The sequence below is a fragment of the Tupaia chinensis genome, unplaced genomic scaffold (genome assembly GCF_000334495.1).
Source record: "Tupaia chinensis unplaced genomic scaffold, TupChi_1.0 Scaffold000139_1, whole genome shotgun sequence".
In the NCBI taxonomy this organism is placed as follows: domain Eukaryota; kingdom Metazoa; phylum Chordata; class Mammalia; order Scandentia; family Tupaiidae; genus Tupaia; species Tupaia belangeri.
Window position 1 is genome coordinate 1,593,341 of NW_006159609.1, and position 22,367 is coordinate 1,615,707.

General features: G+C 36.7%; 1 protein-coding gene across 4 annotated transcripts in view; it reads right to left on the minus strand.

Moving 5' to 3' along the window:
• Nucleotides 1–22,367, minus strand: part of TMEM135 (transmembrane protein 135) — a 308,283-nt gene that overhangs the window by 133,292 nt on the left and 152,624 nt on the right. For all 4 annotated transcript variants that reach the window (XM_014586438.2, XM_014586439.2, XM_014586440.2 and 1 more), the window contains one exon: nucleotides 15,745–15,810. In XM_014586438.2, coding sequence (XP_014441924.1) covers nucleotides 15,745–15,810 — 66 coding nt within the window. The remainder of the gene's footprint in view (nucleotides 1–15,744; nucleotides 15,811–22,367) is intronic.

Here is a 22,367-nt window from a genome sequence, read left to right on the forward strand (position 1 = left end):
TCCCCTATAAAAGTCCATGCCTGGAACCAGCAGATGGCGAAATGGTTATGTTGCTGAACTCCTACCCACAGAGTCGACTACGCCATGAGTCCCAGACCCAGTGGCTTGAAATTCATGTTGGACATGGGTTCATGCATGTCCAAAACCCTGAGAGGAGAATGGAGGAGAAAGGATTGCAGCGTGACCATGGAGGTGGGAGTGTGTGTGTGTGTGTGTGCGTGTGTGTGTGTGTGGGGGGAGGGGGGTGATTTCATGCTTTCTGTCTCTTGTTTCTCTATGCGAGCACATGCACCCCACAGCGAAAATCTCTTTTAAAAAAAAAGGACCAGCAGTTAGCATAATGGCTATGTCACTGGACTCCCATGTAGTCAACCGCGGTTCGAGTCCCAGACCCGGTGGCTTAAATTCACGCCGGGCACATGTGCGTGCGTGCCCAAGATCCCAAGAGGAGAATGGAGGAGAAGGGATTGCGGAGTGGCCATCCCCCGTGGGGGGTGACTTCTCACTTTCTGTCTCTCTGTCTCTCTCTGTCTGTCTGGCAAGCGCATGCGCCCTATAGCAAAAATGTCTCAAACAAACAAAAAAAGAGTTCAATCCTGAAGGCATTCAAAAAGACAGTCTCTTGGGCTAGCCTATTCCTTTTCTCCCCAATAAATTACCCATAATAAAGCCTTCTTCCTCAATAAACCTCGTGGCTAAGTTTCTTGCTTTTCTAGCAGCCAGGACTGATTCCCAGGCAGCCCCTACGTACACATACATGTGAAGGTGCATACATTTCTGCATACAGCAAAACTCTGTCAAGTGGCATACATTATGTTATTTATTTATTTATTTCCTTTAGACAGAGATATTTGCTAGAGGGCATATGCACTCACCAGAGAGACAGACTGTGTACAAGAAATCAGCCCCCAGGGGATAGGGCCAAGCCAGAATCCCCTCCCCTCCACTCTCCTCTTGGGATTCTGGGCACGCACGCACATGCCCTGGCATGAGTTTTAAGCTGACTGGTCCAGGATTCAACCATGGTTGACTATGTGGGAATTCAGTAATGCACTCATACGCCATCTGCTGGTCTCATGATGTTTAAATTTTTAACAACCCAATGAAAACATTAAAAGACAAGATGAGGAAAAGAGGAGGGAGATTAAAATAAAACAAAACACAGAGTACTAGGTTATAACTTTTTTTCACATTGAATTTAAATCAGCTCTATTCAGTTAACCTGGGGAAACTCCATGGCTTCACTTTCTTTCTTTCTTTCTTTCTTTCTTTTTTTTTTTTTTATGAAAGCATTTGTATGAGACTGAGGAAATGAGAAGTTAATAAAAAGATAACTACAGGGCTAGCAGATGGCATAGCGGTCTTTACGATTTTCTGGTTTGGTTGAAATTTGCTCCAGTCTCTGAAATCTAAGATTGTAGAACACTATCAAAAGATTCTTGATAGAATACTACAAACACCGAGCAAATCAAATGGCAAGTACATGCACCCAAAAGGGCACACACACACACACACACACACACACACACATATTTAGGATGTTTCAAGTCATCTTACTCCACTCATTACAACAAACCACATTCTGACAGGGCTCAAAGAGTGAGTGCTTTGAGGATCCACGGCTGTTGAGGTCAAGATCTGCAAGATCCCCAAAGCCCAAGGGAAGGTTATACTCAGTTCAACAGGATTTTTTAGATTTGGCAGTTGGCGTTCCAACCCGACCTCAATACTTTATGACAGGAAAGTAACTATTTCTCCATTCCCTGTTCTCATCTCATTTGAACACATTAATCAGAATCTGGCCTCAGGTATTCCACTTAGTAAACTTCTTACACATACTTTTCCTGCCTGGCCCCTCTAACTTATTGCCCTTTACCTCAGAGACTTTCTGTGATGGTCTGCTATGCAACCTCTAGCAAATAAGTTCAATCTAAATCTCTGTGAGAAATAAATTCTAAGAGTTTTATTAATGAACCCTTACCTGGTTTGAAATATCTCCTATGAGACACAAACCAATCACTGACATTCCTAAACATTAAAAAAATAATAAAAATCTGAAAATCAAAAAGAGTGTGAGATCTCAACAGGATAATATTCTTAACTAACCACAGGAGAGGTCTTTAAAAATTTGTGGAAAATATGTATTATTTGAAAAGTTATGCAAAGATCTCAAGTCTTTTGCACCAAAATAAGCTTGTACATTAATTCCTTTTTTTTATTACAAACGTTCAAGTCTCCTCATATAATCATCAAGTCAGGCTGTTACATTGTTTGGGCTAACACCCACTTAATTATAAATCATGAAATCAAAGTATCCACAATATTAACCACATAATAATCACGACACTTTCTAGTATATTACCTTAAACATGTTTTATCCTTAATTTTTCCCCTCTTACTTTATAAAATAATTTTTTGTTCACTCCTACACCAATTATATATAAAACAAAAAGTGGCATAATACTGAGTGAAAAACACTGAGTCATAAATTGGGTGGACTCAAATTGCTGAATTTTACAAGTTTTACAAACAAAAAAAAAATCTCTCTCTCCTCTCTCCCTCTTATCTCTGTCAACATAAACTTTTATATGTATAATATATATATTAGTGTGTGTGTGTATATATATAAATATGTATGTAGAGAGAGAGCGAGTGTGTGTGTATATATATATACATATATATATATATATATGTATGTAGAGAGTGAGCGAGAGAGAGAGAGAGACACCAGCAAATGGTGTAATGGTTACATTATTGCTGAACTGCCACATAGTCGACCATGCTTTGCATCCTGGACCAGAGGTTTAAAACAAGCTCAGTGCATGTACAGGCATGCCCAAAATTCCAAGAGGAGAATAAGAGAATGGAGAAGGAACTGTAGCATGGCCATCATCCCGGGGAGCGATTTCTCACTTTCTGTCCATCTGTGTCTCCAGTGAGCACATGTATTCTACAACAAAAATCTCTGGGGGGAAAAAAAAAGTGTATCTCCATTTTGCAGGCCTAATAAGTGTAAGTATGATAGGTTTGGTCACAATGACTGTCAACAAGACACACAAACACAGCCAAGCAAATATTATTGTAACTCTTCATGGAAACAAACAAAAGCAATTATTAAATATTTCTTAGAAGAAAAATATTCAATAAGAAAAAACCTTAATCTATTCAAGATTCTAAATCTATTGTTAATTTTTAGGGAATAAAAAGAACAAAGGGTAAGTACAACAGGGATCAGCAAAAACCAAACTTTAGAAACTTTAGTCTGGCTTCTTCAATAAATGCATTTCCAGGAAACTAAAGAGAAATGGTTGGGGGCGGGAGGGTCAACGGATCAAAGTAACGTTAAGGCATATTAACCAACTGGAATATATAAACCTTATTTTGATTCTTTATACAGATCTTAACAAACTATAACAAAAGAAAGAGTTGACTAGGAAATTTTAAATGCTGACTGAATACATGGAGAAACTATGGAAAATTCTTTAAGTGAGATAAATGTCATCATGTGTATATTTTTAAAAGGAGACTCTTTATCTTTAAATAATACATACTGGAATAGTTATAGATTGTGTAACATGACATCTGAAATTTGCTTCAAAACTTCTGAGAGAACAGTAACAGGAAAGGGGTTGGAATATAGATACAAGAAGGCTGGCCACTGTCAGTTATCAAGGCTGGATGGTGGGCACACCATTATATGCTTAATAAACATGAAAATTTCCATAATCAAAAGAAAATTTTAACTGAAGAATTATTTTGTAATGTAATAGATGATACTCTAAATTCTCTTTTAATAAAGAGGATGTTCATATTCTGAATTTTCACTAAAAGAAGTAAGCTAATGGGTGTTAATACTTCCATCCTGGATACATTAAAACCTTGTAAGTCAATGTTTACTTACAAGAGTGCTTTTAACATCAGTCTTCTAGGCATTATGCTAGAAACTACATATATTCAATACAGAAAGTAATATATACAGAATAAAAGCAATAACTTCATTATACATAAAGACCTTTATGTTACACAAGAATAGTTAAGGGTTAAGTGGGAAGAACACCTAGCAATTTGCCATGTCTATAGTTTCTGAAATGTACTTAGCAATAAAAACTCCTTCATTTATTATATGAACTAAGTACTAATATTCTAAAATTCACTGTGTACAGTGTTGCTTTTGTTTACTTGTTTTTTCATTTATTTGCTTTTAGCAGAGGCTACATGTACTCACCAGAAAGACAGAGAGATAACCACCCCCATGAAGCATGGTCACACCACAATCCTTTCTCTACCATTACTCTTTCTTGTCAAATTTGGGGCACACACCTACACAGGCCTACCATGTTCTTCAAGCCACCAGAGGTAGGCGGAGATTCCAACCATGGTTGGTCACGTGTGAACTGGTTCTCAATATAAAGCACTTCACCAGTGGACAAAGAAGCTGGCTTGTACTTTTTCAACCCCTAAAGCTTTCCTTCTTGCCAACATCTAATTTTCCTGTTGAAGCCACCCTCCTAACAAAAAAAGAGGGCATGTGTGAAAACTACTCATCTTCACTTCCCATTCATTCGTGTCGTATCCCAACCATAATGTGACTTCAGTTCCAACTTTTAGGCTTAAATCTCTACAGCAAAAGTTGCTAAACCAGACTTTTTTTTTCCAAATCACATCACTCCACTCTCCATACTACCTAAACAATCTTTCCTAAGGATTTCAATTCCTTTTAATTCTAATGTTGGGAATTTATATCATCTCTTTTTTGAAAATAATGGCGTCTCTTTCTCTCCTTCCTTCTTTCCTTCCTTCCTTCCTTCCTTCCTTCCTTCCTTCCTTCCTTCCCTTCCTCCCTCCCTCCCTCTTTCTTTTCTTTCTCTTCTTTCTCTTCTTTCTCTTCTCTCTCTCTCTCTCTCTCTCTTTCTCTCTTTCTTTCTTTCTTAGATTTTTGCCATAGGGTACACGCATTAGCCAGAGAAAGAGAGAGGGAAAGTGAGAAATCACTTCTCAGGGGAGATGGTCATGCCTCAATTCCTTTTCTATTCTCCTCCTGGGATTTTGTGCACACATACACACATCCCTGGCATGACTTTCAAGCACCAGGTCCAGGACTCAAACCATGGATGGCCATGTGTGAGTCCAGCACCTTAAACATCACGCCTCCTACTGGCCCCAATAATGGCATCTCTTTATCACTAAATCCAAGCCTTCTCTTTTCTGACTTAGAACATCCCCATTGAACATCCTCAAACAACTTTGTCACTCATACAGCAAACTCACTCACTGACAATACAGCCAAGAGTCAATAAAGAAAGAAAAATAATATACAAGCAAATTAGTAAAAAGTGTATTTGGACATACACATATGTATAAAGTTAAATTTCTTTGACAATGAAACAGTTTAAATTACTTGTTGCTGACCTCACCCTAACATTGTATGCAAAATTCCTTTGGTGTGAGCTGTACAAAGAAACTTGTTCTATATATGCAAAAGCTTTATTTTTGAAAATAGGGCCTGTATTTTCTAACACATTCAACCACAAGTAACTATATAACCAAGGTAGACAAGTTTAAGTTTAGTGGGTGGTTGGTGTAAGGGAGGCAGTTGGGACTGGGCTTACCCATGTGGAAATAATTGCTTTCCTGGCCTAAAGCTCTTCCTATTAGGATCAAAACAAATTGATGTTATCTTAAGAACCTTTCCAATTTTTGAAAAGTAAAACTAAGTGTTCCGTAGTTAGGCAGATATTGTCCAGATATTGTTTGTTTTGTTTAAGAACAAAATTAGGGCACGTTTATTTTTGTATTTAAATCAAAAGCAGAGTTACTATTATGAAGAAATAAGGGCATTTTAGAGGACAATAATCTCAGCATAGAAACACACACAGAGTTGGTACAGACAAGGCCAACGAACTTAAAGATTATCATCTGATATTTTTAAAACCTCAGTTTGGCCCTTGGCCTTCTTTGTCTACACCAAAATTTTTTAAATAAACTCTTTATTCAACAGCTACATGAAATAATGCCACAGCACATAACATGATGAACTATTTAAACCAGATTTGATGACAAACATAAAATATTCCAGCAAGAATAAAATATAATTTCTAAAGCTCAATATTTTATAAGGTTATTATAAACTTCCTCAGTACCTGCCAAAATATAATGTCATTTTGATTCATGGAATTGGAGACTGGAAAAAAAAAAAATCAAGAGTTTATTGTAACCAGTCTCCTGCCTCTGGCAGTTCAATATCCACTCATAGAAATCAGGATGGCCATGTGTGAGTCCAGCACCTTAAACATCACGCCTCCTACTGGCCCCAATAATGGCATCTCTTTATCACTAAATCCAAGCCTTCTCTTTTCTGACTTAGAACATCCCCATTGAACATCCTCAAACAACTTTGTCACTCATACAGCAAACTCACTCACTGACAATACAGCCAAGAGTCAATAAAGAAAGAAAAATAATATACAAGCAAATTAGTAAAAAGTGTATTTGGACATACACATATGTATAAAGTTAAATTTCTTTGACAATGAAACAGTTTAAATTACTTGTTGCTGACCTCACCCTAACATTGTATGCAAAATTCCTTTGGTGTGAGCTGTACAAAGAAACTTGTTCTATATATGCAAAAGCTTTATTTTTGAAAATAGGGCCTGTATTTTCTAACACATTCAACCACAAGTAACTATATAACCAAGGTAGACAAGTTTAAGTTTAGTGGGTGGTTGGTGTAAGGGAGGCAGTTGGGACTGGGCTTACCCATGTGGAAATAATTGCTTTCCTGGCCTAAAGCTCTTCCTATTAGGATCAAAACAAATTGATGTTATCTTAAGAACCTTTCCAATTTTTGAAAAGTAAAACTAAGTGTTCCGTAGTTAGGCAGATATTGTCCAGATATTGTTTGTTTTGTTTAAGAACAAAATTAGGGCACGTTTATTTTTGTATTTAAATCAAAAGCAGAGTTACTATTATGAAGAAATAAGGGCATTTTAGAGGACAATAATCTCAGCATAGAAACACACACAGAGTTGGTACAGACAAGGCCAACGAACTTAAAGATTATCATCTGATATTTTTAAAACCTCAGTTTGGCCCTTGGCCTTCTTTGTCTACACCAAAATTTTTTAAATAAACTCTTTATTCAACAGCTACATGAAATAATGCCACAGCACATAACATGATGAACTATTTAAACCAGATTTGATGACAAACATAAAATATTCCAGCAAGAATAAAATATAATTTCTAAAGCTCAATATTTTATAAGGTTATTATAAACTTCCTCAGTACCTGCCAAAATATAATGTCATTTTGATTCATGGAATTGGAGACTGGAAAAAAAAAAAATCAAGAGTTTATTGTAACCAGTCTCCTGCCTCTGGCAGTTCAATATCCACTCATAGAAATCAATTGGTAATAAGAAATATGTTTTTTTAAACATAAACAAGATAGCAACCTTTTGGGGGGGAGAGGGATAGTAACCTTCTTAAAGCCTCTTTTAATGTTTTATCATCCGGAAGCAATGACCATAAGCTTCTCAAACATTTTGTTCTGTGACCAAAGCTCACTTCTCCCACCACATTAGAGACAGGTTTAAAACTTCTCTGCGCACACCCTGATGGTTATCAATACTCCTAGGCCTTCACATTCCTCTTCCTTTTCTCTCAAGTCTTCTCCTTACTCATTGCTTCTCTCCTCCTCTGGATGCTATCCTTTTTTCCCAAAAGCCTTTATTTTTTTTAAGCTGTATTTGAGGTGCTGCTTAAAAAGAAAAATTATACCTTCAGTAGGTATCAGTTCTTTTCAGTTTATTTACTTATTTCTTCCATGAGAGACAGACAGAAGGAGAATGACATATAGAAAAAGAATGAGAGAGACAGAAAGGCGGGGTGTACTTGTGGTAGAATTTTCTTTTTTTTTTTTTTAAGAGGTTTTTGCTATAGGGCACATGCGCTCGCCAGACAGAGAGAGAGACAGAGAGATAGAAAGCGAGAAATCATCCCCCAGAGGGGATGGCCACGCCACAATCCTTTCTCCTCCATTCTCCTCTCGGGATCTTGGGCACGCACGCACGCACACGCGCCTGTCATGAGTTTAAGCCACGGGGTCCGGGGCTCGAACCACAGTCGACTACTTGGGAGTCCAGCGACATAGCCATTACGCTAACTGCTGGTCCCATCTAGGATTTTCATGCCACAATCCACCCACAGCCTCTGCTAGGCGGTCCATGGACACACAGTGCATGCCAGCACGTACAGAGAGGTCTCCAGAAACGAACCCAGGACCTTCTCATGTGAATCTGGCATCACAAAGTGTTGTGTTACCACTGCCCTCTCTACACTAAAGTCTGATAGATTATTGAATAGCTTATCAAAAAGTCCAATATGGAAATCACTCCTTAAGGAATAAACAAACACACATTTAAAATTTATCCATAAACCTTCTTAGAATGGTCATAATATGGGAGGAAGCTGATCAAGTTATCCAAAGTACATTTCAATGGCAATTAATATGAGTAACATACCTTAAATATTGTTTTCCTGTTTAATCCAACACAAATTTCAAGTCTAACTAACAATCTATTTTTTTATGACAAAAATCCACTGCCCTTCTGGGAGGTCAGTGTCTCCCTTGGTTGGACTTTTGCCCAAGTAAGATGTCTGTCTTTCCTTATCAACTCTCCATCACATACTTTGTAAATACCCACAAAATCTCCATATACACAAACATATACAGAGAACACTTCAATATATTTTCATTAAATAAAAATAGTTATAATTTAGGATAGAGTAGATTCAAATAGCCTACTTTGTGTCAGACATTATGCAAATTACCATATCTTCTGTACATTGTATAATCTATTTCTCACACAGGGACAGATGAGGTGGGTGCTTTTATCTCTATTTATAGAAGACACTGAGTGGCGATTCCTAAGTTGGAGTTTAGGGACTTAATCACTAGATAATAAAGCTTCCTGGAAGCAGAAATCATATTATTGGTTCATTGGGAAAGTCATAATGCATTTTTTTACATAGAAAACATAGAAAAGTATGTCATGACTCTCCCAACAACCTAATAGTTTTATTAACAGTTAAAACCCAGCATCTAGTATCATACCTAGGACTAAATAATTATTCAGGAAAAGAAAGAAATCAACCCCCAGGGGGAATGGACATGCCACAATCCCTTTTCCTCCATTCTACTCTCGTGGTTTGGGACAACCATGCACGCATGCTGAGTGAGTTTGAAGCCACTGGGTCCAGGACTCAAACCATGGTCGACTACGTAGGAGTCCAGTAACATAACCATTACACCATCTTCTGGTCCCCATGATTGCCTTTAAGATGCTCTTGATAATATTTGTTGGATTAGATTTTTTTAAAAGGTTTTTGCCATAGGACACACATATTCACCAGAGAAAGATAATGAGAGGGAAAGTGAAAAATCATCTCCCAGGTGAGATGACCACAATGCAATCCCTTCTCCTCCATTTTCACCCTGGGATTTGGGGCAACCACCCACATGCACCCAGTGCTGTTCTCAAGCTACTGGGTCTGGGACTCAAAACTCATCAGCCATGTGGGAGTCCAGCACCTTAATCACCAGGCTACCTACTAGCCCCTAGATTTCTTTATTTAATTAGAGATAGGGAAATATGTTTTAAACAGGGTCTCACTACATCCTGATCCTCCTGATCCCAGCCTCCCAGTGAGCTAGGCGAACAGGCACACACTGCCTTACTCAGCCTGTTGAGGATGGGCCACACAGCTTTTTTGAGGATGAGATAGGAACCGAACCCAAGCCTCCCAGGCAGCCCCAGCTGCTGCTCAATGGTCACCTACTGTTTGCACCACTGTGGCCAGACCACTGCTTTATTAGACAGCAAGCTAATCTGGAATTCTGCTAGGCACCAGGTCTCAAAGATGCACTATTTGAAATACTAGCACTGTGCATATCAGAGATTTACATTTTTCCTGAAGTACCAGAAGAGAAATAGTTTTATAAAAGTTATAAAAATGTTGTTTAAAAAAGTAGTTGCAGTTTAGAAAATACAAATGTGTGAAAGTTTACTTCTACATTTCTTTGTATAAGGAATTCACATTCAAACAAGAATTAAAACACTTAGTTTTTTAAGTATAATATTAAAATTAAATATAAGAATTTTAACAAGTTTGACAATGTTGGAAATGTATCTGAATATCTGAATAATCAAGTAGCTTTGTGAATAGGATGAAGTACTAAATATGTAAATTTCAAATTTCTTCTAATTCATGAAAAATACTGTTATCAAAAATAATCAAGGAATGAAATCCTGTCACTTGTTCCAACATGGGTGAGCTTGGAGGAAATGAAGCTAAGTGAAATAAGCCAGGCCTTGAAAGAGAAATGCCACATATTCCAGTCACTACAGGAAAGTAAGAAATTTGACTGTACAGAACTAGATAGTGGAATGGGAGATATTAGAATCTGGAAATGAAATGAATGGGGGAGGATAGGGAGAATTTGATTAACAGATACAAAATGGGAAGTAGATAAATGAACTGATTTCAAGAGTACTAAGGTACAGCAGAGTAACTACTAACAATACAGTGTATACTTCAAAATAGCTGGAGAGAAGATTCTGAATGTTCACAACACATACTAATGGCAACTGTTTGAGACAGTGGATATATTTATTTCCCTGACTTGACCAATATACATTGTAATCATGTATTGAAAAATCACATTGTATCCTATAAATATGTACAGCTATTATACATAATTCATGAATTTTAATAGAAAATAATTATCACCATATTATAAACTTTATGATTAAAATAAAAGCAATAATATTAATATTTATACACATAAATCTATAAAGATATTTATCTCTTTTTTTAAAGAGAGATTTCTATTATAGGGTGTGTGCATTCACTGGAGAGACAGAGAAAGAAGCAGTGAGAAATCATCCCCAGGGAGATGGCCATGCCACAATCCCTTCTCTTCCATTCTCCTCTTGGAATTTTAGGTATGCACGCACATGTGCCCGGCCTGAGTTTGAAGCCACTGGGTCCAGGACTCGAACCATAGTCAACCATGTAGGAGTAACCATTACACCACCTGCTGGTCTCAATATTTATCTTAAACTGAAAGTTGATTAAGTCAAAATATTTGCAATGAAAGTTCTTCTTAATGTATCTATTACTTGTTCAACTGACTCATATAAAGATCCTCATTATGTACCAGGCAGGTGCTAAACCTCAAGAAATAGAAGTCCATTATGAAGAGCTCCTACATTCACTGAACCAATTAAATATTAAATCTAAAATTAAATATTCTGTATTAATTATTTCAAACATGCCCCCCCAAAAAAAGTCGGGGGGGGGGGCATCCATGCTAGTGAATCATGCATAATACCTAATATCATGCAGTAACACAAAATAAAAGTTATGGGTCTAACACCATATCCATCTTACCAAAACAGCAAACATGGCACCCTACTCTACTTTAAATAATAAAACATTTTAAATACATTTTAAATCTCTTTTGCTATTTCTTTGTTTTCTCTTACTCAAATTGTGCCTTCCTCAAGTTCAAGGAAAAAGAATAATGAAAAACCCTTCTCCAAAACTGTTTTACAGCAATGACTAAGCATTAAGATCAGTGGACATGTTAAAAAATGGAGACAGTGGAATCCCAAGCTAACCCTCACACAGTCTTTGGAAATGCAGCTTAGGCACTGGTAGTTTCACAGAGCTCCACAGGCAATTCTCATGCCTTGTCACAAGCACAACATTAATGGCCAAAATAGAAAAAGTATTCAAAGCTACATGAAAGGAGAAAATACTAAACCTTAAAAATCATCTGATCAGTTCATTTTCTAAGTGACTCTGAGTTGTGGGAAATGAAGTAATCGCCCACGATCACAAAGTGAAGCAAAGAGAGAACCCAGGTCTATTGACATAAAGACGATTCTCTCCAACAGGGAGCTGGCTACTCCTGTTGAGAAGGAGACAGAGTGAGTACTAATTCTAGACTCTGTACAAGCTTAAATCATTATCATAAGCATTCTTATATATAGCAAATTCTCAAAGAAATGTTATAAAGAAACTCTACCCTTTCTTGAACCTTGAATATCTCCTTTGGGAAAAAATAGCAATAAAATTACCTAAAACAGAAAAGGCCTTTTATTAGCTAAATTAGCTAAACAATTGTAACATCCCTAGAGTATACATTAGGCACTCAATAAGTGACGGTTCTCCTTCCTTTCCTCCCTCCCCTTCCCTTTCCTTTTTCATTCTGCAACAAGAAGAGTTTACCAGTCCCCAGTACCTCTCCTAAACTCTCACCTACACTCCTTTTCATATTGGCCTTTAGATCTCTTCTTCATTAATGTCCATCAGTTTCCTGAAGGTTCGGGTTAAAATATACCTCTTTTAAAAAATCTTCTGAGTTAACTTTAGCCTACCCTAATTATCTGTTTCTTCCTTTGTTACTGAAATGACTGTGCTTTTAAAGAGAGAGAGAGAGAGAGAGAGTGAGTCAGCCTCTGGATCTGTAGGAGATTAGTTTCAGGGCACCCTCCAATGCCAAAATGCAAAGATGATCAAGTTCCTTACATAAAATGTCACAGTAGTTGTATATAACCTACACACATTTTCCCAAACATTTTATTTTATTTTTAAAGTTTATTTATTCATTCCATGAATCAGAGAGAGATACAGCACCCCTGACATGGTCCTGATGCCACGATCTACCTCCAGTCTCTACCAACACCACCCCTTACCCGCTCTCCAGTCCAGGGCACACGTGCTCTAGTATTCACAGGAAGACCTCTAGATGGGAACTGGCCATCTGCCCATGTAGGCCTGCTTCACTGAGTCAGGTTTGACCACTAAGCCACCAGCTGGCCCCTCCCGTACATTTCAAATCATCTCTAAGTTACACATAATACCTAATACAGTGTAAATGAGATAGAAATAGTTGTTACACTCCATTGTTTAGGGAATAACAGCAAAAAGTCTGCACATATTCAGAAAAGACACAATTTTTCCCCCAAATATTTTCTACCTGCAGTTGCTTGAATCCCAGAGACAGAGCCCACAGATACAAAGAGCCAACTGTACCTTCTTTTGCTTTATAATTGTAATTACTTCCTAACTGTAATATATGTTTTAATATTCTTTTATAATTAGAACGTAAGTTATTCATGGCCTAGCATAGAAGCTCCCAATGGCAGGAATACTGGTCAGTTTTGATCACTGATGAAATATGGGCACTTAAAGCAGCCTAGTCAGCAGCTGTTTCATGACAGGAACACAAGGGCCCTGCAAAGCTAGAAGGCCACGGCCAATCACAGCTTTGGATCCCCAAGTCAATGTGAAAACCTGGCAGGTGCACGCAGGCACCCCGGATCCTAAGAAAATGGGGATTATAGCATGATAGGTCCCTGACAATGGTGTCTGTCACACACATGCACTCTCTATCAGAGGGGAAAAAATCAGGAATATAAAAGTACTTAACACTTGCTAAATGAACAAGCAGAAAACAGTCTTCCATTCATGAATCCCTCCAAAATTCCATCTGTAATGCTAAAAATACATATAGAAAAACTTGCAACTTTTCAATAATGAAAAGATATGCCTGGTATTTTGAAAATTTGAAACTTATAAAAAATTAATAGTACCACAATAGGTTAATCAATTCACTAGCTATAGAAAGTCACTTAATTTGTTCACTGCATACTCTCCTCAGTGATTCCTGTCATTATTATAAGACCTGGATATACCCACATGGTGTCAGCTAATAAAGAGAAGTAAGGGATTTAGTAAAGATATAAGGTTTGAAGTCCCTCCTTTCTACATGGTAAAGAGTTGCTCAAACATATTCTCTTTCAAAACTTTGAATTAAGAATAAGTGCTTGTTCTGGTGAATAAACACCAATTTGTTTTAGTCTCTTGTCACCTTATATAAAAGAACAGTAGATATTTTTTAAATACATAAATTTAAGAGAATAAATTTATGTTCTAACAAGGTACTTGTTTCATCCTATATGTGAACACCTGGAAAGCAGAAAAAAGAATTATATCTTTCCTGAGGAAATATAAAAGTATCACTTTTGAGCCATACACATTCTATAACTATTGACAGCAATTACTTTAAAAGTTAGACCCTCCAATAGACAAACACATTAAAAATTACTCTGCTTTCCAGCTTATGTAATTCAGTCAAGATACAAAGATTCAGCTACTGCATATGCAGACTTTTATAAAGCCCAGCACCATGGTTCAAACGTTCAACGAGGTAACAGGTATATGAAGGGTCAGTATTTTTTCTACGCGTTTTAAACCATGTATTATTCCACACACATGAAAGGATAACAGTGGTAATTAGAACATCATTGTGGAACTGAAGGTCAGAGAGTGCTTAAACATTTTGCCTACCATTATTACCTACCAAAGAGGTTAGTCATATAGAAGGACACCCAGTAGTTGGGGCAGTAATGGAACAAAGACCAGCCACTTTAACTATTTCTTCCTCACTAAGTAAAATAAGTACATGTCCAATATGTGTTGATATGCTTGGAGAATCATTTACAAACTGTGTTGTATACATTTCTCTAACCTTCCTATAACAGAAGATAAAGTTCAAAAGTTCATTTTCCCTCATGAGAAAATATACAGTAACGACTAAAATCTGAAATTCATTTTCAGACCTTCTAGGTAAATAACTAAGTCTGACCCTATTACTGGGAAAGTTTTCTCAAAATGGCACCATATATTTGAGTTTTTTGAAAATTGAACTAGACAAATTAAATCTATCTTCATAGACAAAATATATGCTACAAATTATACCAAAATGCTTTGCCAATATACGATTACATATTTAAATACAGACTTTTCAAATGATGGCATATTTTTGCCTAGTGTGCAAATGTATCAACCAATTAAATTTATAGTTATATAATAACATAACTTCACTTAATTCCTTAGACAATTCATTCACTCTTATTATTAAATATTTAGGTTATTAAATTATAAATATTGTATTAAATATAAATATTGTATTAAATAGCATAGAACTTAATTCCAGAATGGGAGGTGTTATATTTTATCTTTAAGTATTTCCTAGTAGAATAGAGAAAAGAATATACCAATGTGATCCTAAATTCAACCTCAACCTAAATATGTCTGAAGTGAAGGAATAATTAAAGAAAAGCAGACACAGTGATAATCAGGCAAGTAAAAATTATAAAATGAAAATTTATTTTAGGTAATGGAAAAAAAATTTAAGAACTAACAGCATCATTTTAAAAAGTCAAAACTGAAGAATCTGCACGATAACTGAGCCTCAATAACAAAAAGGAGCACACAAAATTGTCTCTCTTCTCTCTCTGCCTATGGTAAACATCAAAATTTCATATTATTTTATCTAATAAATACCAGTTCTCTGAACATAAAATACAAAAGGGGAGGGGGAGATAAGAGATTACTTTCATTGAAAATATGTATTTGTAAAAATAGTATTATTATTATTAAAATATTTTCTTTCAGCAATCAAAGATGAAGACTCAAATATTTATATTCACCCTAAGATCTATTCCAAAATGACTGTGAACTAAAATAGACTTATATGTCAGGTGCTTTCAATATTGCATATACCAGTTATTTCTCTACTTGTCACACCATCATAAAATTCACATTTTACATTTTTAAAAGTGTAAATTATGAATTAACTAATTATTATATCAAAATTTCATCTTACTTCTCCATTTCTTAATGTTGTGATGGTTCCTCTTGCTACACCCATTCTAAATAGTGTTTCTGTGGCCTGTTAAAAAAAAAAAAGAAAGAAAGAAAAACATATTATCTATAATCTGCACTCAACTGTATATCCCACCCCCAAAGTATAAAAAGTATTAAATACTACTATATATCCACCAACTTCCAGAGAAGCAGCAATAAATCACAGTAAGAGCTGGAAGCTCTAAATTATATTCAAGAAATGTCATTTTCACAATTCTTTCATGTTATCAAGAATTTTAACAGAACTCTTCAAATGCATGATTTCAAAATTCTGCCCAATAAATTTGTACTTTCATTTCATTTTTCCACGAACTTTTTAAGTCCTCTTAAGGTAATACCCCCTTAAACAGTGCTTTCTGTACATACTGGCAATTAATAATCAGAAAAGAAAGGTAAGAAAACAATTCCACTTACAACAACATTAAAAAGAATTAAAAACTTATAATATTTCTGAGAGAAATTAAAGACAGCGCAAATAAATGGAAAGGCATCTGTGCTAATAGTCTGGAAGATTATTAGGATGCCAACACTATCCAAAGGAATCTATAGATTTAATGCCATTTCTATCAAAATACCAATAATCTTTTGAAAGAAATAGAATAACCCATCATAAAATCCATGTGGACCAAAAAGAGACCAAAAAAATCTTGGGGGCAGGAAGAACAAAGTTACAGGACTCACAGTTTCTGATTCAACACTTAACTAAACTTGCAGTAGTCAAAAAAAACTTGGTACTGTCATAAAGATAGACATATAAGCCAATATAATAAAGAACTCAAAAATAAATCCTTGCATAGGCAATCAAATTATTTTGAGGAGGATACTTAAGATCTCTCAGTAAGGAAAATGCCATCTTTTCAAAAAATTTTGTCAGAGGATGTATGCACTCACTGGAAAGAGAGAAAGTGAGAAAGCACCCCTCCCCCTGTGGGGAATTGTCACACCCCAATCCCTTCTCCTCCACCTCTGCCTCCTATCAGGATTTTGTACATACACATACTCATGTCCCACATGTTTTTTGAGCCATGGGCTCCAGGACTCCAATGGCCAGCTGGCTTAAACACCACACCGCCAGCCAGCCCAAGAACAACCTTTTCAACAAAAAAACGCTGGGAAAGCTTGATGTGCATTCTACCTTCTATCACGTACTAGAAAATAACAAATTGGGCAAGGATGTGGAGAACCTGGAACCCTTGTGAATTCAAGGTGGGAATGTAAAATGGCAGAGCCATTGTAGAAATAAAGGAGATTATATATATATATATATATATGAATTGAAAGCAGGGTCTCAAAAAGATATTTGCCCAACCATATTCACAGCAGCATTATTTACAACAGCCAAAAGATGAGAGCAACCTAAATATCTATCAGCATGTGAATGGAGAAACAAAATGTAGTATATACATATAATACTGTTGTCGGAGAAGTCATGACATACTTCTCTATGCAAAAATGCATCATGACTTTTCCAATGACTCAAAAGAATTTTATTCAGACTTCAAAAGGAATGAAATTCTTATACATGCTACAATAGGGATGAACCCTGAAGACATTATGCTACATGAATGAAACCAAAGAACAAATAGGAATAATTTCAGGTCTGTGAGGTATCTAGAGTAGCAAATTGATTGAAAATTAATAACTTTCTGTTCTACAGAAAGTAGAACAGTGGTTAACAATGAAGAAGAAAAGGACAGTTACTATCAATATAATGTGTAATGAGCTTTAGTTTAGGAAAAGTTCCAGACATGGATAGTGGTAGTGTCTGCAAACAATGTCAATGTACTTAATACCACTCAACTATACACTAAAAAATGGCTAAAATGGTAAGCTTTACATTATGTATATTTTACCACAATAAAAAAAGGATTTACTACTATTTCCAGTACTAATCTATTTTACAACTTCCAAGAAATGTAGGTCCTAGTAAAATATAGCATAGTATTGCATACAAAGAATATTTCATGAAAAACAAATTGATACAGTGTATAACAGTATCTACAGAAAGAGACTAGATGATTTACCATTCCAGAATTTATTCAACAACAATTCCTAAATTGTAAAGAGCAAACTGAAGAAATTAGAGTGATTAGGACAAAGTTCTTACTCTTTAAGTTTATTTATGTATTTCCTTCCTATGGGGGGTAGGGGAAGGCACCCTCAACAGGGTCTTCATGCCTCAATCCTCCCCTGCGCCTGAACTCAGCCAGGATCACAGGTGCAGCTGTAGGCACACCAGCATATTCAGGTAGATCCCAGATACGAACCCAGAGCCCTTCCAGGTGGCCTCCAGTACCCCTACTGCTGAAGCCACTGTGGCTGGGCCCAGAGTCCTTATTACTGAGGGGTTTACATCTAGGGTCCGATGACAGTAAACAAGTACATGAATAGGTCACATATGTGCATTCATGCAACAACAATTAATTAAAGTAAAACATGGTAAGTATGTGAAGAGTAACAAGGCAAAAGGGATATTTTAAATAGAGAAAATCAAAGATAGTTTCTCTTAAATGACAAGTCAGGCAGTAAACTACATGCATTGAGAACACGAACAATACACACAGATATACAAAGATAATGACAGTAATAATTGCTGACATTAATTCAATGTCTACTAGCTGCCAAAAAACATTCTAACAGATTTCAGTAAGTACTGGGGCCAGACAATGGCACAGCAGGAACACAATTGGATTCATAGGAGAAGGTCCAGGGTTTGCTTCCCAGGAACACCCTGAAGACACCATGTACACGTATGTATGTTTGGGGTTCCCACTGGTGGGGGCTGGGGGTGTATACAGCAGGCCGAAGACCCAGTTTGGGGTACCTATCTCTATCTCTGTCTCTCATGGAAGAAATAAAAACATTTTTTAAAAATAAGACTATATATCAATTATTTTAGTCCATTTCCTATTGCATATTGAATACCTGAAACTGGGTAATTTATAAGAACAGAGGTTTATAAAGGGCAGAGCTTTGGCAGTTCAAGGTCCAGGCTCCACATCTGGCAAGGGTAACATGAAGGCACCACATAACAAAATGAAGCAAGCATCTGGGACCAGCAATTGGTGTAATGGCCATGTCGCTGGACTCCCATGTAGTCAACCATGGTTCGAGTCCCGGACCCGGTGACTTAAAACTCATGCCAGGCGTTTGTGCGTGAGTTCCCAAGATCCTGAGAGGAGAATGGAGGAGAAGCGATTGCAGCCTGGCCATCCCCACTGGGGGGTGATTTCTTGCTTTCTGTCTCTCTGTCTCTCCCTGTCTTTCTGGCAAGCGCACACACCCTATAGCAAAAATAATAATAATAATAATAATAAATAAAATAACACAGCAACCCCACCCTGATGACCTTAATCCTAAACCACCTCCCAAAGGCTCCACCTTTCCATGCCACAGTCAGATTAAGTTTTTACCCTCTTCAATACCATCAAAAGGGGAACCAAATCTCCGTGCATACATTTTGGGGAAATAGATTCAAACCATACCATGTAAAATTGGAAGAAAAGTGGTTCTAGTCAGAAGGAAAAAAAAGTACAAAGGTCTGTATATAGGATCATGTCAGGCATGTTTGATGATAAGTAAAATGGCCAGTGTGGCTAAAGGAAAAAGATGTCAGGAGAGTATAGTTGAAATAAGAGAGGATTCATCTGTTCAATATGTGCTATGATTTTTTAATAGGGCATAAGACAAATGCATTGTAAATTCAACAATCAAAAATATAATTCAAAGAATGTTCTGCTAAATACAAATATCAAGAGACAGTACATGAAGTAAAACATCAGCTAACTTTCTATTTAAAACTTAATATAAATCAAACAAAAAGGGCTTGCTGCATGGAGCATGAGAGAGAGGTTAGGAAACTGATGTATGTGAGAGATGTATATGAAAAAATATCCTACAGGTACTGTTATAGAACATGACCTCAGAGTATGAGTAAGAAGCATCAGTATTATTTGAGTGTCATTAGTGTATAAAGAGTTGATTGTAACCACAAAAATTGATAAGAACAATTAAAAAGGGTGAAAAGGAAGAGAAAAAATGTAGGATAGGAAATAATAATATTTAAAGACAGGTAAAATAAAAGGATATAGCAGGGAAGGCTGAAGTGTAATAACAGAACATAAATAACAGGGAAAAATCCTAGGAGAATAATATGTTTTAAGATGAAAAAGAAAAGCCATAGGTTAAATATCTTACATGGAACATATATACTTATCTCCACTCCTTCCAGAAATATTGCAAAATGACAAACATAATTTAATAAATATGAGCCACATATTTTAAAAGGAAACAAAAAGGGTGTTGAAAGCATAACAAAATTTTGGAGCATGGACAAGAAATAACTGACTTAGTACAAAAGTAACTATAACTAAATTTACCTGAGAGTGGGGAGGTCATGCAAGAAGCATGTTAACTTGTTTAGCAGAACACTAGGGATTAGAAACATTAAGAGAAACATACCAAAGGTCAGGGATACAGGTGAAACTGCCAACTGTTAGCCTGGAATGGAAAGGGGAATGAAAAGCAGTCACACCCCTCTTTTTGCCTGCACAAAAAGCTGACCACCTCACTCAGTAGAAGATTCCCTGCAGGGGGTTAAACCTGAGTCAGCAAAACTGAGGCACAAATTGGAGCAGGACTGAGGCACCATATTAATAACCAATGAGGAGAGTAAGGCAAAGTATACACAGTAAATGGTAGGATGCCACAAATCCCAACTCACTACCTACTCTGTCTTTCCCTTAACCCTAAAAACACTGGAACCAGGTTAAAACCTCAATCCTTCCTCCATCCCAGTGTAGGCAATAAGAGATCCCTCTCTAAGAAGAAAATCAGCCAGAGGAAAAAACGTACAAGATTTAAATCTTTGGTAGTCATACAGTGAAATAGAAAATCTACTTCTGAATCAAAACACACAGTATTCTGATAAGCTAAAAAAAGAAACAAGCTTTTAAAGAAACAAGCTTTTAAAGAAGAACAGTAAGTAGCTTATTTTTAGATAAAAATACAAGCCAATGCTGCTATGGTGGTACATGCTGCTAAGAGACTGTTCCGTAGGCTGGGACCACATGCAAGGTCGGGATTCAATTACCGGTCCAACTTTAGGGCTGAGCACGGTGGTGTGCACCTGTAATCACAGTCACTCAGCTCCCCTGGGCAACATGGCATGAACCAGTCTCAAAATTAATAAGTACCCACGGAATAATCACCAAACATTCAAGGAATGCCTCTAGCATGAAAAAACAAAAATAAATAAATAAATAAGTAAATTTGGAGTAAATAAAAAGAAAAATCAAAAGCATTTTAAAAAAAAATACATGTATTTAAAAGACACTCACTGCAGGGCCAGTAGATGGCACAGTGGTTAAGGTGGTGGATTCCCACATAGCCAACCACAGTTTGAGCCCTGGACCTGGCAGCTTGAAAATTATGTTGGGTGGGTGTACACATGTGTCCAAAATCCCAAGAGGAGAGCAGAGGAGAAGGGACTACAGTGTGGCCATCCCCCACCCCGGGGGTGATTTCTCACTTTGCCTCTATATCTTCCTCCCACTCTCTCTCTTTTTCTCTCCCTCTATCTGACAAGTGCAGATGACTTATGGCAAAAACTTTAACAACAACAACAAAATCAAAACAAAACCACTCACTGCAACTATGAAATAAGAATATAATATTATAGTAAAAAAAAAAAAGATGAAGAATGAAAAAAACTTCTCTAGAGAACTAAAGGCACTCTTAGCAATTACAACAGCAAAACTGAAAAATTTATTAAAAACAATCCAAGGGACCAGAAGTTAGTGTAATGGCTATGTCGCTGGACTCCTATGTAGTCGACCGCGATTCGCGTCGACCCAGTGACTTAAAACTCACACGAGACATGTGTGTATGCGTGCTCAAAATCCCAAGAGGAGAATGGAGGAGAAGGGACTGCAGCAGGCCCATCCCCTGAGGGGTGATTTCTCACTTTCTGTCTGTCTTTTCTGCCTTCTCCAGCGAATGTATGCACCCCATAGCAAAAATCTCTCTTTTTAAAAGAAAGAAAGAAAAAGATGAATGACTTACTACTTAAACTGAGGACTATGTTCAGGACATTTACTCTCACAATTTTGATTTTATATTCTTCTGGATGCCCTAGCCAGTAAAACAAAACATGAAAAAGATATTTTAAAAAATACACCTTGGAAAGGAATCAATGGAACTTTCCAAATTTACATAGGACATAATAGTGTGAAAACCCTAAGAGGGCCAGCCAATGGCATGGCAGTTAAAGTGGATGATCCCACATGGTCAATTCCATGGTTTGAGTCCCAGACCTGGCAGCTTGAAAAACAAACAGACAATGTGTGCATGCGTTCCCAAAGAATTCTGAGAGGAAAATGGAAGAGAAGGGACTGCAGCATAGCCATCCCCCAGGGTGTAACTTCTCATTTTCCCTATGTTTCTCTCTCTCTGTCTCTGTCCCTTTCTGGTGAGTGCACACACCATATGACAAAAATATAAAAATTGAAAAAAAGATTAGGAAGTTTATTTTAAAATTATCTAGTTTTAGTAGCTTACCAAGGCTATAAAATACAATACTCA